The sequence below is a fragment of the Carcharhinus amblyrhynchos genome, chromosome 12, assembly GCF_965287045.1.
Source record: "Carcharhinus amblyrhynchos chromosome 12, sCarAmb.v2.hapA, whole genome shotgun sequence".
NCBI lineage: Eukaryota > Metazoa > Chordata > Chondrichthyes > Carcharhiniformes > Carcharhinidae > Carcharhinus > Carcharhinus amblyrhynchos.
Genome location: NC_137335.1, coordinates 49998949 through 50018210, shown reverse-complemented (window position 1 = coordinate 50018210; position 19262 = coordinate 49998949). Strand labels below are relative to the sequence as shown.

Genomic DNA, 19262 nt, shown 5'->3' with positions numbered 1-19262 from the left:
ATAACTAGAACTGCAGTTGGACGCACGTCTTGCACACGAAGGAGTCAGGGACACTGGAAGTGTGCCTGAATTCCCACGTCGCACAAGAGGAGCACGACACGGGTCTGGGATCTCCTGCCATGACTTAACCCTTAAGTTAGCTTACAACAATAACAACAATACCAAGAGGAAAAAGAAAAAAAAATCTACTTACTAGTCATCAGCTAATCACTTACCTGTTGGCTGTGATGTCTCGGTTCGATTTCTTTCTACCTCTCACTCGTCCTTGAGTCTCCCTCGCAGGGTCCGCTTCTCCGCTCCTCCAGGAGATGAGCACCTCTTTCTCCTCAGCACCGAATTCCCACTCAGCTCCAAATTCCCAATACCCTCACTCTGGCTGAAATCTCATTCCGGCTGACTGGTCCTGTGCAAACTCACTGCTTTTTATTACAGCATTCAGAATATTCCCAGTTTCTGCTGTATTTTACTTTCTTGATGTACATGATACTTACAGGTTTATGTATTTCAATTTCTTTGACTGTGTAATTTTTTATATTGTGACAGGAATGGGAATGCACTCCTGCAATGAATTTAGCACATGAAAACAAACAAGGATCCAGATTACCCATGAACAAACACACAGGAGATCAACTATTGACAATCATTGGAAGTATGTGGAACGTTCTAACTTTGATAATGACCACTAGTGTAAGCATAATTGAGGGAATATCTTCCCTGAGCAGGTTTGATGTTAAATAAATTCCAAATACCACCAGCTTTGGAAAGAATTTGATTTTGACAACTTTATTGAAGCAACTCATGCACAGTGTAAAATGTACACTTCTTTCCATCATCAAAACATGCAAACTAACAGTTTGAGACAAACATCTATTCTTGTAGTTATTAAAAATGCAGTTTGCAAGTAATAAATAGAAATGTTTTAACCAAGTTCAGCTAACAATCACAGATAAAAATCAATTTGTCTTCAAAGGTTTCACACGGGATATTTCAAGTTGCAATATAAAAAATTCTCATTCAAAAAAATGCTTAAAAAAAATTAATTGGAGCTTGTGCGTCAGTGTTTGTTCTCACATTTTAAACTCAGCCCCAGTGCAGTAACTCTAATACTGTCCCATATGCTGACTATTGCAATACAGCATTCGATCAGTGTAAAGCAACATCATTTTTAAAAACGTCCTTATCAGCATTGAAGTAGTAGAAGGTCAAAGTTTTGTCAAACGTTAAATGTAATCATTAAAAATCATTGAGAAAACGTTGCTGTCATTCAGGATTAAGATTGCTTTTATAAAATGCACCTTTCTCATGTATACTGAAACTATAAATGCTTCTTTTGATTAATTCTCAGGATGTAGGCTTTGTTGGCAAGACTGATATTTCTTGCTCATCCCCATAAGATGGTGGTGTGCCTTCATCTTGAAGAGTGAAAGTGAAAGACTTGGAACAACAGAATGTTTTTCACTGTGCTGCTTCAGAGGACAGATAAGGGTCACCAGTGTTGATGTAGCACTGGAGTGACATATGGGTCAGGCTATGTAAAGACAGTTGGCTTTCTTCCCGAGAGGACATTAGTGAAGCAGTTGAGTTTTTAACAAAAATCAAATCCCTTCATAGTTACTTTCTTCTTTTGAAAAGAGAAATTCCAGCTTTTAAAATTAAAATGATTTCAAGTTCTCAAAGTGCTGTGATCAGATTTGAACATGACAAGTTCAGTAATACTACATTATCATACCTCAGAATGTAGACATTAACTTCATTTGTTCTTGGCACCCTTCTACCTTTTATGAATGTTTACTGTATTTTTATCTAAAAGACATCAAGGAAAAGGCATGCAATGAATAAAATAGTTTTCGGCAAGGTTAGACTCCAGTTATTGGCACATGAAAATAATGTTGAGATGTGACCAAACCATATGGCTTCCTATAGGCGGGTTATACAGAGGAAGTTACTACTCCCTCACTTTCACGCACTTGGACAAATCATAGATACTGGTACAATGTACTTTATAGGGCTGTCTTTCATAATCAGAAATATATACACACACACAAACATACATATACACAAACACAACATCCACGCACATACACATACACAAACACACACACACTCATACAAATGCATATGCATACACACATGCACACACACACATACATAAACATACACACATATACACAAACACACACACACACACACACACACACACTTTATTTCATACTGCTTGTAAACCACACAGTTCCCTCAGACAGCATTGCATAGAAGATGCTTTGTACTGCTTACTACTGAATCTCCCACAGGATTTACAATTTTGAAGGTTAAAGTTATAACACAAAATTACTCTCAGGTTTCTTCAACCTAAAAAGCCCATTGACCATTTTTACAAAAGTGGACACTGAAAATAATCTACTTTGGGGCTTTTTCCTTTCTTCATGTCTCTGCGCCTAGCTTTTCTCATCACCCTTCAACTTCCCTCTTAGGTTTCTTGGCTTCATATACTTCCATGCATCAGAGAATGAAGAAAAACAAGTTATGCTGGATACTTAATGAATGAACCTAAGGACTTGTTAATTTAATAAGTACATATTGCCCACATGGCCCCTCGAGCCTGCTCTGCCATTCAATATTACAGTGGATGAAAAGTCCTAGTGCAGAGAACAGTTGTTGTCACCACACTCCTGCACTGCAGTGAGACCTGGATTGTACATCAGCAACACATAAGAGCACTAGGGAAATTCAGCAGCCTCCACCCTAACCTCTGGACTGAATGGGAGGACCATCAAACAAACACAGGCACTCTTTTTGAAGCTAGTTTGACAAGTATTCAGGTAACACTCCTGCAAAACCATTACAATGGACTGGACATTATGTCTGGACGGCTAAAAGAATTCTCCCCTGCAGGTTTTCATGACTTTCTAATGGTGATGTTCTGAAGGGGACAAAGAAAACGTTGAAAAGACACTCTGAAGCCCTCCCTCAAGTGTGACAGCATTGACAATTATGACTGGGAGGGGCTTACCACCACTTATTCAAAATGGCAGCAACTTGCCCATTAAGCTGCATCACACTTTGAGTCCAAATGCCTTTCCAATGAGGGAGAGGAGAGGCATGTATGGAAAGAAAAGAAAGCAAATCCTTCATTCCAGATCACACTACCTCTTGGGATGTCCTGTCCCATGTGCCCAAAGATGAAGAATCAGCTCATTCAGTCACATGAAGACCCACGGCAGAAACTCACAGCCCTGAGTAGACGTCACCCTTGAATGAAGGGACATCCGGCATCAATGATGACAATGGCCAACTTTCTGCCTCAACTTCACTTTCCAGCCCTATACTCATTCTCAGCACAATGGCACAGTGGTTAGCACTGCTGCCTCACAGCACCAGGGACCTGGGTTCAATTCAGGCCTTGGGTCACTGTGTGCAGCTTGCACATTCTCCCCGTGCCTGCGTGGGTTTCCTCCAGGTGCTCCTCCCACACTCCAAAGATGTGTAGGTTAGGTGGATTGACCATGCTAAATTGCATCTTAGCATCAGAGAGTTAGAAAGGTAAATAAATGGGATTATGGGGATAGGGCCTGGGGTGGAATTGATTTTGGTGCAGGCTTAATGGGCTGAATGGCCTCATTCCGCACTGTAGGGATTCTATGCCTCAATTCCCTTAATGTCCAAAAATGACCAAGCTGCCAGGCTGTTCACTGAAGTTTTCACAATGCTCACTTCATTGCAGTGTTAATATAAGTCTACTTGTGACATTAATAAGTAACTTTAAAACTATTTTGCACAATGGTCAGCTGAAATTCTAGAATCACTAGGGTAAAAGCACAAAGGATCACAAGCTGACTTGCATAAAATTGGGGAAGGATCTGTTAATATGGTAAATCTATCACCCAAGAGCTTGAAACTGTTTGACAAGAAGTATTTTAAAATAATTCATGCAGAACTATGAAGTGGTTGGATATAAAAGTCCCAGAATCTTTGCTTTCTATAGTTAAATGCAATTCTGAACGATTGCTGTCAAGTTTTACGACTGATCTGCTGTGTCAGAGAACATTCCTGCTTCCTCATTCTAGTCAAATTGACTCAAAAGGGTCTGAATACATATTCCTCTGAACTATGAGCTTTCTGTGCTCCTTTTCAAAGGTTATGCAAGTTTCTTACCATCTGCTAAGAAGGAATAATTGAAGTTCATTTTGAGAGTGGGACGTTGCACTTAGACATGTAGGCACGTTGGAATGGAGTGTCTAGAGACTGAAACTTAGTAAGTTTAGACAAATCCATATTGATAGTGGGGTTTCTTTTAAATTAAAGCCTCACGTTAGTTACATTAAAGCATGAAAAGAGCACCCTTAAAACATCCAGCAATTGGATATTTCCAACATGTGATCATCTAAAATTGAAGCAGAAAACTGATATTGCAATCGACATTAAATAAACAACAAGCTGGGAGAGCCCCTTTCAAAGGGTTTAGCCTGGCTGGACAATCCTGACAGTAAGACCTGCAATTGGAAAATATAGAGAGAAGCAGAAGTTAACAGAGGATTTCTGGAAAGATTAGAGGCATAATTATATTGTTTTTCTCCCCCAGATTTCCGAATGAATACACATGCAGTTAAGATCAAAGATAACCTTGTATTCAATCTATGAGATGGTCACTTTAAATCTAAAGTGAAGACCCCATGCGAGTTGATATTGAGGGATTTGTGATCTTAGAACTGTTACTTTCGCCTAGATGAGTTGGGAAAAGAACCTGGATTTTTCGCCCCATCTAAAATAAATAACTCTTTGTATATTAATTCAACTTGACACGCTCTACCAAACTTGGAATGACACCTCAAATATTTAGCAGGAGTGAGTATTTGGCTTAAGTGCTCACATTCCTGTTTCTGAATTTGCAGAATTCTCATATCCCAGCAAGTGGAGACTAGAGCTCCACCTCTGAATTCTGGGGTAGTGTTGGCCGCCTCATCTTATGGATTGTGGAACCCCATAAAACTCTCCCTGGTATAGAACTAACCACCTTGTTGGCTGAGATAAAGGTATTTATGGCCAAAGATGTGTTCAAGACAAATTCTATCAAATTGCTGTTTTCATCTCTTCCCATTACTCTCTTCTAAGCAATGTACATCAAGATATGAACACAATAACAACATTTTTGCCATCTATCTAGAATCCTGCAGGCATTGTGGAAATGGAGAGAGTGATCTGATTCAGGCCAGGGAACTATTCTGCCAGTTATGTGCTTTAGACAGAGAATAATGGGTCGGTTAAAATAAGCAGTTGCAAGCCGGAGGACAGAATTCCATCAACTGTATTTGCTCCAAGAGCAAAGTCATTAAGAGGTTGACCAATTCGCTAAGCTTGTCAGCAGCCAGCAAGGGGGCTTTCAGCTAATAGGTAGGTGCCATTGGGGTTCTCCCAGTCTCCTGGTAGAACCGGTGGACATGCAAAGGCAACAGGGGAGACCCGGTCGCATCAGATCACCAGTAATTCTGCCAGTTTCCACTTTGGCTTTTAAAGATAGAACTTGACAATTCCTTTTTGAGGAAGCAATGGGCCAGGAGAGAGATTCTGTAAACTGAGAATTCCTGCCACAGAATTTATAATGTTTGGCTAATGTACTAAGAAAGAGATGAGGCAAACCAGCCCTTGACAAGGCCTACTATCTGATATAGACCTGACAAAGGCATAAATTGCTGGGAGAAAGTAGGGGTTGTCTGGGATTCTACAGGCAGTTGGGCTGCCCAGTTTTCTTTTTTCATTAATTAATTCATGGGACGTGAGCCTCATTGCTATGGATCTGGAGTCAGATCAGGTAAGGACAGCAGATTTCCTTGTCTCTTAGAGAAGGACATCACTGTTTCATTGTCTTTTAATTCCAGATTATTTTGTTGAATTCAAAGTATTCTGCCATTGTGGGATACAAAGCCAGATCCCCAGCACATTACCCTGGGCTTACTACTCCAGTGACAATACCACTACACCACCACCTTCCTCCAATACATGGGGTATGGACCAAGTGGCAGATTAGCCTGGTGTGAATGACCTGCCTGCCTCGTGAGCCCAAAAGTTCTAGCAGGGGTCAGAGGGCAATCCCAATGCAACTGCCAGGATTGCCATTCACAGAATTTTCAGTCCTGAGTTTGTTGGAATATCTTACAGCTCTGATTGATGTTGAAAATGATTATTAATCACGAGTTATGGGTGGTATCTGAACAATTCCTACTATCAGATGAATGAGGAAATGTTTGTTACAGCCAGAAGAGGTTTCGCAGTTGTAATCATATATATGTTTGAAATTCAAAATGAAATTGCATTATCTGAAAAATAAAAGTCTGACATATTCCCACTCCACACAACTCCCAACTACGCACAGAACACCTTGAAATCTCTGACAGCAAATGTATCAAATAATTTCTAATTTTTGAAGCCCTTTATAAGACCAAAAAATTCCTTCAGATTTTTCTAACCTCGTATAACCATTTTAGGGTTATGAATAGTTAAAATGATCGGGGGCGATCGATATTCTTGGTGCCTTTGGTTTTGTCTTTTCCCATCTCCTTGACAAGGTTTCTCACCTTCGTACATCTTTGCAAAGTATCAAGAGATTAATTGCAAAAACACCTCACCAATTAAACAGAATATCTCAAAAAGAAATCACCTGGTAAGAAACTGAAGCTTGGTAATTTGTCATGTTTTTTCACCCCCCCCTTCCCCACCCCAATTCATATTCTGACACACATACACACTCAAGTGGCCAGTTTCCATTTGTAAACATATACAATGATTGTCGTAGAATACTCAACACAGGGAAAATCACAAGCTTCACCTAACAAACCACCTATTTTCAAACAATCAGAAGTAGGACCTGATCAATCTACTCATGTTGACCAAGTGACACCAAGGACAATAATGCGCACTCTATGCGCCAGGCTGAAATGAGGTCACCAAACGCAGGCCAGAGGTCAAACTAAGTATCTCCCTGGTCAGTTTGATATATTTACCCCACTGCAAATAATTCAAAATGCTAATTTCTTCCTAGGTTATGTTAAAAAAACTTCACAAATCACACTGAGAATTATTAATAGTAGTCGCCCTGGAAAGCAGTTCTTTTCTTTCACTGGCTACATCTAGTCCTGGAAAGTAAACGTTATCCCATAGCTGTTCTCTATTGCTTTACTTTGACGTTAAAATGACTCACATATTCCTATTTACAGACCCCCAAATATCAGCCACTGTTTTAGCATCGAGGAAGCACTGCCATCAGATTTTCAGTCAACCATTAAGTGCGAGGCTCACACTGTAATGTCTCCCAGCAACTGCAAACCAATAACGGGAATACTAATCACAGTGCTACAATCGGGGAATTGAATTCTGTACGTTTTGTTTTAAATAAACTAGATGAATGGATTAGTGCTTCCGCCTCATTGAGCTGCCAGGTCCTGTAATCCAAACAAATTGTACTCGAATCTTCATAAATAATGTTGATCTGTTAAAACACATGACTGGTAGGTAAAGTGCAAGATAGAGCACCGTTGAAGATTGTGAAAAAGTACAAATTTTCACTCCATGGCTTCTTTCAGATGCGGATCTGGTATCCGACATCATTCAGTGTGCTGAGTTCTGCTGGCTTCCGTTCTGTTATTGCAGGTCTGAAAGAACAACAAAGATAATGGCCTAAGAATCGGATTTGACGGTAGAATCTATAAACACACAATTAAAACTCAGATCATTCACTCATTGATTTGAAAAGTTGAGTAGAATTATGGCCAAAATCAACCTTGGCTTGACTACATGAGGAGGATAATGGCATGGCTGATCTCACTGACACAGCACCATTGCTCAGATAGAAGCTGACCCTGTGCAATGATGCAAATTCAGCTGCTTCAAATATTAGCATTGCTCACAGAGCACGATTCTCTGGGAATGCACAAAGATTACCCAAAGCTGAGGGGTGCAAAATAACCAGGGCTTAAAGAGGTGGTGCCTCTCCTTAATGGGAAACTGGTGGAAAATGTTAACAGGTGCTAGAAGCAAGGCACAGAGACAGCTAGGGTCCAGCTTTAGGATGCTGTCCAAATTTATCTCTTGCAAAGCAGTTAAAACAGATTCACGTCAACAGGTAACCATCAAGGAAACTGATAAAGAGTTGCAAGCAAGATATCCACCTTGGTAAAGCTAAAAGACAGGAGGGAGGTTCATTTTGCTTGGTTACTGAATGTACTCCAGGAACAACAAGAACTTTAGGGAGCAGTCCCTGAGATTACATAAAACTAGGGCCTGCATTGGATCTAATACACGGGGCCATTTTCAAACATGGCCCATGCACCAGGTTTTTTTAATTCATGTGGATGTGGATATCTCTGGCTGGGCCAACACATATTACCCATAAGAGTCAACCATATTGCTATGGATCTGGAGTCATATATAGGTCAGACCAAGTAAGGACAACAGATTTCCTTCCCAGATGGGGATTAATGAACCAGATGCGTTTTTACAGCAATCAATAATGTTTTCATGGTCATCATTAGACTTTTAATTCCACATTTTCATTTAATTCAAATTTCACCATCTGCCATGGTGGGATTTGAACTCAGGTCCCCAGAGCATTACTAGTCCAGTGACAATACCATTATGCCACCTCCTCCCCACAAATTGATCTCATAATAGAGTCTCTGGTGCCCATACAATGCATTGCTGTGCTGTAGGCAACAAAGATTACTTTGTCAGCTTTAGGTTTAGTCCATGGATATAAAATTTAATTCTCAATGCAGTCATGTTTAAATAACAGAATGCATTTAAAATAGACACACACAGACATGAAAGAAAATACCAGACAATTAGAAGCTGTGGAAGCCTAAGCAGACTTGTTCACAGCTGTTGGACGTCAGTCACGTACACAGGAATCTTTGTAATCTAATGGATGGCAGATTTACTCTTCATTTTTTGATATCCTTTGGTTTAAAGTATTTAAATACATTTGGACTGTTTTACAGAAATTTGATATCATTTTTAATTATGTCATCTATACAATCATTATTTGTAGTTATTAGTGAAGGATAAATACAAAGTTCTTCAGCTACTTTTCAACAATTTTGAACTCAGATTTAACACTGAGACCCATATTAACCAGCAGCACTATTATTTGACAAAAGTCATTGTGCTGGGAGTGGAATTTCATACAAAATAAACAAACGCAAAAATAAAAGTGGGTAAATGCCTGAGGAATTTGCGACTACAATTGGAACAATCTTTACCTCATATCAGTGTCCGACCCAATCATTGTCAACATCCTATTAAGCAGCACAGGGCTTTCCTTCATAAAAGAATGAACTTGGAAATTCCTCCAGATCACTACAAATAGCCAGTATGATCCATCCGTTTAAAATCTAAGCCCCTTCTGAAATCAGATACACCACACCAGCCTAAAGTTGTGGATCCAGTGAGTGGTAAAGATAAAGAGATACCTGGTCAGAAAGGAGAAACTTGAACCACATTTCCAAAATGAATATCAAAAGGAAATAAACCCTTGCCCCAACTATAGACCCGCAAAGTAGAGTGCTAGTGTATCGCATTCAAGACTTGAGGCCTTTTCCAGATGTAAATGCTCACTCAGAATGATGATAAATTGAGTTGACATTAATAAAATGCCATTAACTTTTCCAGACAAAGCATAAGCAAGCAGCAATCGCTACAGTGGACCCATCTACATCGAATGTCCTTCAAGGGCAACTTTCAACCTTGTAAGGCAATGGTTTGCATTGCAGTGGTCAACCCAAAGTGTTAAATCAAATACCAACAGGAGGATAAAGTCCAATGGCTTACCAGCAGTAACAGCTGTGCAGTCAATGGTGGGCAAAGCTTGACATTAATGGTCAGTGAATTAACTAAGGTTCCGAATATAGGATGCTGGATACGAACAACAATTAGGGCCCAACCCATTGGTAAACACAAAAACTGCAACACGACAGTCATGCCACATGAATAACTCAAATTGAAATAAGAAGTGAAATCTATCCCACTCAGCACTTTTCCGGCATTCCCGAGTACCCACGAATTAAAAAGACCTTTACAATTTGATGGCTTTTGTGAAGTCTTTCAAATTCCCTCAGGAGGTCAACAAAATTCTTCAAATAACCCCTTTCAAAAATATTAACGATTATTAAACTGCAAGATGAAGCATTAGAATCACATACTTTAAAAATGCCTTACAATTGACCTGCTATGTTTGGAGGGCAGGCAAACACAATCAATTTGTCTTCACTCAGATCAATAGACCTTCTGGATTGCTTAGCGCTGATAATGAACCCTGCGCTTGAGTCAGCAATAATTGCAAGCAAGCAAAGACACACACCCTGTCACAACTAAAAAGACAGAACACGGGAAGGGATATTCCAAACAGTATCCATTAAATTGGAGTGTCTGAAGTACTCTTTAGGTACGGCAAGTACATTGTGCAGAGATCTCTTAGTTTATACAAAATCATACCTGCATTGAGTCTAATTTTATTGGCAGCTTTTGGGATCGGAGTGACTGTGGTCTTTTCATTTTGCTCAGTATCTTTTATATTTATGAGACTTGCCTATGTACAATGTCAAAAAGAGAGCTTTGATTGCAGAATCCTATACACCCATTTATTTGACACCTGACACTACAACATGTATGTGCATGCAACCTATCTGATGGGAGCACCAAATAAAGAATCATTAAATTAAATAAATACAGAAAGCCCTTTTTAAAGAAGTTTAAAATTGTTGATCAGTTTGCCTCAAGATTTTAAATGCCTAGATTAGAAAATGGTTCTTTTATGTACCCAGAAGTCTGCACTCACCTCATTTTCCACAATGATTGTTGACACAACGTTTATGAAATTTCACAGTGGAACTTCCCTAAGATTTCCATTGTCAGCTGCATCCTCATGTGATCTGTATTTCATGAGATCAGGAGAACTTCATGCCTGTCAAAAGCCTTGCCTGCCTAAGTAAGAAGTCTCACAACAGCAGCTTGAAGTCCAACAGGTTTATTTGGAATCACAAGCTTTGGGAGCACTGCTCCTTCATTAGGTGAGTCCCTTGCCTACCTAAAGCTGGGATACATGTGCCAGGAGCTGGGTGGTGTTGGATCTGTTAAAATGAGTGCCAGCATTTACTCACCCTGGTTCCACTGCTTTCCTCCAAGTCTCAGTGTTAACCTATTGTTTTGAACTGAGGGTTAAGCAACATCCAATTTGGTAATGTGAATTTTTGCTTTCAACTGACGTAGGAAAGCAATGTGTCACACAGATGGATGTGTTCTTGGCCTAATGGCTGGGGCATGAGGGATAGGTCATGTGATGAAACCTCCAGGAATACATTTAACCACAGTTGTCAGCCCTAGGATAGGCCCCGATGAGTGTGGGCCAGAAGACATCAATAGACAGGTAAATTTAAAATATCATTTCAGCTTTCCTTGTGAGCCATGAGGAGCAGGTGTACTTCTGCCAAAAACTTTTGGACTCTCTTAGCACAGACTTCCCCACTTTCCCCATACCTTCAGCTAAGTCCCAATCCTCTGTCATCACCTACCTGCACCCTGAAGCTGGCTGTGTTCAGGTAGGTCACTGATAAAATTGATGGAAATGAGGTCTGGCTATTCTTAGGGGCTAGTGTGCCCCTTTCACTGTTATATGGAATTTAGTCCAGTTCACTACTTGGCCTGAACTAAAATGATTCTGTCATATTTTGTCTCTTGTCTTAAAGTTGATCAAAAGTTTTGCTTCTAATTCTTTGATATTTTAGTATCAGTTTTCTATTATGGGCTCCTTCCCCAGGAAGGATCTCAGAACCAATTAACCTGAGAGGATTTATTCGGTATGCTGTATTCAGAGTTCTTTATGCTTGAAACTCTACATGTCGACAGTGTCACCTATACCATCAATGAAGAAGGAACAAAGTTTAACTTCAGCAAATGCTTAAAGGCCTATCTTGTAAATTTCAACAACAAATGTAATAATTGAGAATAACTTCTATCCCTTTTTTATTCCTCAGTCGTAATATTTTGTCTTCACTAGATCAAGGCCAGCACGCACCCCAACATACCGTAGTCTCTCACACCTTCTTCTGTTGGAAAAAAAATACAAAAGTCTGAAATCGCCTATCAACCAACTCAAGAACAGCTTCTTCCCTGCTGCCTTCAGACTTTTGAATGGATTGACCTTATACTAAGCTGATCTTTCTCTACACTCTGGCTATGACTGTAACACTGTATTCTGCTCTTTCTCCTTTCCTTCCGTCTTATATATTCTATGAATGGTGTGTTTCATCTGTATAGCTCACAAGAAACAATACTTCCCACTGTATCCCAATACATGCGTTGATAATAAATCAAATCAAAGATCTGACCAGTATGCAGAGATCTAGGGCTGAATTTTAACCTACAGGAGTGCATGGCTTTGGGTGCTGTCCCTGGCTTCGTTATCTAGTCTTGCTCACTCGTTCAGTGCAAGTCATTGAGTGAGAACCCAGCTACATTGGTAACTGCTGCCACCAGTGTAAGTATCTGAGCTGGTGCATGGTCTGCATCAGTCCCGTAATGGTGCAAAGGTGAAGTGAGTGACATCCTCTGAGAAGTTGTTGTCAAGGCAGGTGACCTCACCCCACTGACTGATGGACATGAGAAGGTCCTTGGGAAGATAAATTATATGAACGACAACTGTCAAGGAAATAATGCATAGTTACCAATAGGCGAGTAATCATATTTCAGTTGCTGTTGACACCAAGTCACTGACTGCCATGTGGCTGTCTGATTTTATTTCTGTCACCCAGCTAACTGGGAGGCTCTCATTTCCCCACTCCATCAGCCAGGTATACCGAGACTCAACTGATCTCCAGCACACCATCCACTTTGTTAATTGAGAGATTTGTAAGGGGCCACATTCACTTCTCAGCCTTTACTTTATGTTCCTCTGCAAGGAGGGAAAGGAGAGATCTATCAATGAGAGTATTGGTATGTATTGAATGGATAGATGGAGAGCATTTATGGAGGGGGCTTATGAGGAATAGATATAACATCGCATAAAGATTAGGGTGCATGTTAGTGGTGGATAGATAGATGGGGGTGTGAGGAACTATACAGACATAGGCGGGAATGGATGCAGCTAGAAGGTAAGCTGATGTAAGCAGTCCTGTGCCAGGGTGGGTTTGGAGCCTGGGTTATACATATTCAGGATGTGTTATCATGCTCACCTTTCCTGCCCTGCATAGGACATGGTAACATTTCCTGTATTCGATCCAGGAGCCCTACGCTTCTACTGCTAAGCTCTTGGGCAACCTCCAACCACCTCTCTTTGTGAAACTGCAGGCTACTTTCTCCCATTATGAGGGTCTGGGTCCTCACAGCCCCCATCAGCATGTCCAGGGAGAAGTTGGTGAAGCGCAGAACAGGCTTTGCCTCTACTGACTTCATACCAAAACTCTTCATGGTAACTTCAAATATTTCAGCATGCATATTTGGCTTATACGTTTAAATAATGGAGTTAAAACCATGTCATGCAAGTCATCATCATGCCCACTAATAGTTAACTGGATAAGAAACACAAAGACAGAATGATAATGGAATGGTGGAGTTAAAAAGGTCACTGACTTCTACTCCATTTCCAGATTTCCCACCTGCTAAAATCCAGCCCTTAGTTCCTGACAAGGGGATAATGGCAAAGAATGTAATAAAGACTTCTTTATCATCATTTTTTTTTACTTAAAACAAGAACATTTCAAAGGAGAATTATTCCCTGAAATTTATGATGACATGACTACACCGAGGGCTGAAGGGCCTGTACTGTGCTGTACTATGTTCTATGTTCTATATGACTAGAAATATTGACAAAGAGAAGAAAATCAACTGGTATAATTCAGTGAAAGTCATAACCATAAGTATTTTGAAGAATATGTACATATATATAAACAAAATAATGACAATAATAACGTTGCCCTAGGGAGAACCAGAAGAAATAACAGTTTCAAGCCCAGGAGTGCTGGCATGCTAACACTGTCATGTGACCAGGGGCAGTACACCCCTCACTTTGAATTACAGCACTTGTTTCCTGAAGTGCTGTAGGTGTTATCTGTCCTTTGTTAATTTGAGGAAATCCTGACAGCCATGGTGAGCTGTATTATAACAGAGAACTTGAGGTAATACTGAATTAGAGAAGGTGACTCAGTTTGCTAATGCGCAGCGATAAAAGATACAGCCTATTAGAAAATCACTTGACTCCCAAGAGAAAGTTAAAGAGTCAGTAGAATAAAAGTTCACACTCTTTGTCTCCTCATGCCTTGGATGTTCCAATTCTGGGACTGTTCAGTTCCTGAAGAACAACACAGATGACTACACATGGTCCCCAGGGTTAATTGCTCAGGTCAGGCATGTTATAGCGTCCACATCATATTCCTCAACTGCTTTCTGAATCTTTCATTTATCTGCTGCAGTCACTCTCTTATGTATTGTGTGCACTTAGTTTTCTGCGATCTACCTACTGAACCATTTGCCTTACATTAAAGGATGGCAGAAGATATAATTGTTCCCTTTTACCACATCAGGTTTAAATTTTGAACTGCAGTTTTTTTTCAACTAAAGCTGAAGGGAACGGAATTATTTTGGATTTGGGAGTTGCAGTCGCTCTGAAGGTTTTGTTGGTTAATCCAGTGAGGATCTGACTAGTAAGTTAAGACGCTACAATTAGTCTGAGCATCCTGAGGTGAGAAGGTTGAAAAAAACTGCTTATTGCACTTATTCCAAATCACCTTCCAGAAAACCCTGCTTTCACTATCAGAGCTCCCACTAGCCCAACTGATCTTGCGTTATGGAAGGTAACCATATGAAAATAAAAACAGAAAATGTTGGGAAAACTCAGCGGATGTGGCAGCATCTGTGGAGCGAGAAACAGAGTTAACAAGCCGAATTTTCTCATCCTCATCCTGCCTGCCACGGGAATCGTAGTAAGTATTGGGGGGGAGGGGGGGGTGGTGGGGGAACCATGCAAAGGCCCATTGACCTCAGGTGGAATTTTCCAGTTTTGGTGCAAACATGGCCAGAAAATCCCACCCAACGTTTCAAATCCAATACAATTCCTTCATATTGAAATGTTCTGGATTGCCAGTGGGATCTTCAACTGAAAACCCCTGCCTTGCCTCTGTACAACACTGTCAGCTAACAAAGGAAAAACAAGGCCATCACTGCAAAGACATTTTTATTTGTGTAATGGAAGTAACGTGCTGGACATTCAACAAATATATAAATGCATATTCCGCCTGTCACATTTTCTTTTTGATCAGCTGTATGTTTGTCACGTGTGAAAACAAATGTCATATTTAAGGGTCTCCAATTCAAGCCATTAAGAAATCTACTTTTAGGGATTCTTTATCCAATATAAAGTTTACACTCCTTCCCCACAAAGATACATCCCATTTACCTCAGTCCAGACGGCTACGGTCCAGAGCAGAGGCTCAAGGTACTCCCAAGCACACACAGGGCAGTGCTGATGGTTAATCACTTAAAACTGCATTGCATACCAGAACAAAATATCAATAAGCTGTGTGTCCAACAGGTCCACCCTAATCCTTCAGACTTTAAAACCCAAGCTTATCTGGAATTGAGTGGGAAGAATCCTAACCATTCTCCCCCCCCTCCCCCCAAAGTGATAGCCAACTTCCAGCTCCAATGAATGAGCCAGACTGGCAGACAAATAATAATATTTTCCTGAGGCACCGTGAACCCGTATGGGTTCAATCTTAGGTTATGGATTTGTCATGGGCAACTAGTTTGGTTCATCACCAAATGCAGCATTTTGGAGTCATTTTGACCCAAAAATACCCTCCACCTTAGCAGGATAGTCATTAATTGACCCGTGACCAAATGGCAAGCATGGGCTTGCGTTCTCTATAGGTGCTGGACTGCAGGTAATGGAAGATCAGCATGAACAGCACCATTCACATAAACTGTAAGAGTTTATTGTTCCCTCCCCTCCCCCCAAACTTCCTGACTGCAGCATAGTATAGGTGGGAACTTCTGCAGCTGCTGTTTGCCAGCCTGCAATGCAGTGATGGTGAGATTATAGCAAAATCCATAAGGACTCCTTTATAAATAGATTTGCTGTTTCCATATACTTTGAGCAGTGGAGTAAATTACATTTAAATCTAATAGTTCTCTCTAACCCATTTTGAGTGGACATAAAAGCACTATTTTTATTAGCATGAACTCATAATTAAAATTCTTGTAACACTTTTTTCTTAAACATTATTTGTTTAAATGAAAGACTCATTTGTCTCTGAAAGCTGACAGGTTAGTGCGAATGGCTTTCACTGATTACCAGTTGGAGAGTGGGATCTTCAACCGAAAAACCCTGCCTTGGCCTCTGTACAACACTGTCAGCTAACAAAGGATTTACCAGAAAGGTTCACATGTAATAAGGTTTAGATTGGAAAGCTGATAGAACAGAATAGTTATTTCACTCCACTTACATGTGTGTGATCTGTTTTCGAACAGTATTAGAAATTGTGATACATTTTGAAACTTAATTTCCTTTGATCCCATGAAACAATGTCTAATTTCCTCCCTAAACAAAGCTGGGTAGAAGGTTTGGAAATTTATCTTTCAGACTTGCAACACGTCAACACAATAGGCATTTTGCTGCCAACACGTTTTAATCCAGTCAAATGGTAAATGGACAAATGCCAAGTTATTTCCAGCTGTAGCCCTTTCCTGGGTCTGTATTAACACAGTGCCCCTTCAAGCAGAAGCAGTTTTATAATATACTTGGGCACCAATGCTCAGGAATTCACACCACTTACAACATGAAGCTCCGGTGAACAAACGTAAAAGAAAACAGTTTATTAGTTCATAAGATATAGGAGCAGAATTAGGCCATTTGGCCCATCGAATCTGCTCCGCCATTCAATCATGGCTGATGTGTTCCTCATCGCCATTTTCCTACCTTCTCCCCATTACCCTTCAACCCATTACCAATTAAAAATCTGACTAAGTCCTCCTTAAATTTACTCACTGTCCTAGCATCCACCTCACCTTGGGGCAGTGAATTCCACAGACTGACAACCCTGTGGGAGAAGTAGTTTCTCCTCAACTCTGTTTTAAATTTGCTATCCCTTACCTTAAGACTATGACCTTTCATCCTAGAATGCCCCACAAGAGGAAGTACCCGCTCCACATCTACTTTATCCATACCTTTTATCATCTTATATACCTTATTCTTGGCCTTGAGCTTTCCCCAGATGTCTGAGAAAATCTGCAAAGCCCAATAATGTGAGAACAACATTGCTGTCCCATATATGAAGGCTGTGTACTCAGCCCACATGCAGATAGTGGCATGCAGCAGCAACAGCAACCATCCATATACTTTCCACTGTCAGCATGACTCTCCACTACCACACTGTAACTGCAGCTCCTGATTCAGAATACAACGCTGTTACCAAGGTCAATAGCTCAGTAGCAGCGGTACTTAAATATGAAGGGGCATAGCCATCCTTTTGCATTGAACAATCCAATAATCTAACTGTTAAAAAATACAACAAAACAGGAAATTAAACTACAACAGATGTTTCACTGTATGGCAACCTCTTATAGGAAAGGCCAATTCCTGGAAGCAGAGATAACAAAATTCCTTCCTCTTCTGCAAACCTGTTCCTCTGCCAAAACCAGGAGAGTTCTCTGCCCTGAAAGCCTTTCCAAATAACCTACTATTTTCGAATCTACTCTGAAAATGTCTCCGAGTGATCCATGATACTGCATGAATCCACAGTGGAAAAAGGAGTGTCGGAGAGGCCAAGATGCTTCAGTACCATTCTCCTGATCTGCAGCTGCCTGCAACAGACTGTATTTTAAAATTTATTTATTAGCGTCACAAGTCGGCTTACACTGCAATGATGTTACTGTGAAAATCCCCTAGTCGCCACACTCCAGTACCTGTTCAGGTACACTGAGAGAGAATTTAGCATGGCCAACGCACCTAGCCAGCACATCTTTTGGACTGGGGAGGAAACTGAAGCACCCAGAAGACAGACACAGGGAGAATGTGCAAATTCCGCACAGACAGTGACCCAAGCTGGTAACCAAACCCCAGTCCCTGGTGCTGCGAGGCAGCAGTGCTAGCCACTGTGTCACCGTGCCGCCCATATATTGTGATTAGCTCAGAAGCTAGACCAGAATAAGTGCTGTGGAACAAATCCTTTCTCACCCTCAATATAACTGAACTGAGATTGATCCCCAATGTGAGCAGCTGTCACATTTCCAGTTTTGGTAAATGATTAGGCAGGTGATGGATGAGTTTTATCATTCCCTTCTCATTGGTTGCAGCTCCAGCTTTGGCAGTAATGCGGTAATGAAACCAAACGAGTAGCAGAACAACAAATGACCACAAGCAGTGTTTTATTTCCCTGCAGTAGATAAGCTGCTGCCAGCTGAAGTGAGACTGCTATCATTTTCACTGGTTACAGTTAGCTGCCTATCAGTTATTAGTGTGATTCACACAATATTGGCCTCAGGAAAGCAACACCAAAACGAAAACGCACATGTAGAGGGGAGCCAAGAAACTCCAGGAGGCGGGGTGGGGGTGGGTGGTGGCATCAGAACCACAGGCAATCCAATCTTTCTCCTCACTCTGCCTCCTAATGTGTGTTCTATATGAAAATCAGCACCAATGATGTGGGGTTTCTTGGCCATTTTGGCTACAAGCTCAGAATCACACAATTGTTACAGTACAGAAGGAGGCCCATCCTGCACCAGCTCTCCTCATGAGCAATTCACGTACACAGCACATTCCTCCGTTTCAGATAACTGGCTGCATTTTACATGCCCCACCAGGCACGTTGCTGACAGGAGGGGCAGGTACCCACCACACCACCTTCCAATGTACCACTGAGCTCACTCCCATAATACAGGGCAGGTGCCAAAACTGGCAGCCCCTCCACCAAATTTAAATGAATAATTCACAATTGGCCTGTTCCCAAGCTAGCTGACCTGAATAATATGCTGCCCATGCCATTAAACATTTGGCAGCTGCCCATGCCATTAAACATTTGGCATGGGCAATCAGACAGGGCTGGCAGCCTGATATGTTAAAACAAGTTCCTCACAAAGGAAGGGGGTGGTTTCTCCCTTCGAGGGCTGCCCTTTGCCAACTGGGAGGCTGCACCCACTAAGATAATACCCACCCTTTCTTCCTACCCATCTGTAGCCTTAAACCCAACTTTCCAATCACCACTCCTCCTGATCTAATAAAGCCCACC

The 19262-nt window shown here is 41.0% G+C and overlaps 1 protein-coding gene across 3 annotated transcripts in view; it reads right to left on the bottom strand.

Annotated features, from left to right (window-relative positions):
• Positions 1-786: 786 nt before the first annotated feature.
• The window catches only part of vash2 (vasohibin 2), a 134846-nt gene continuing 116370 nt past the window's right edge, over positions 787-19262 (bottom strand). The window contains exons 7-8 of one of the 3 annotated variants that reach the window (XM_080200506.1): positions 7525-7643; positions 787-1803 (exon numbers count right to left, since the gene is read on the bottom strand). In XM_080200506.1, coding sequence (XP_080056632.1) covers positions 7571-7643 — 73 coding nt within the window. In that variant the 3' untranslated portion in view covers positions 787-1803; positions 7525-7570. Of the gene's footprint in view, positions 1804-6731; positions 7644-9391; positions 9417-19262 lie in introns of those variants that run through there. The other 2 variants (XM_080200505.1, XM_080200507.1) reach the window with 2 other exon arrangements.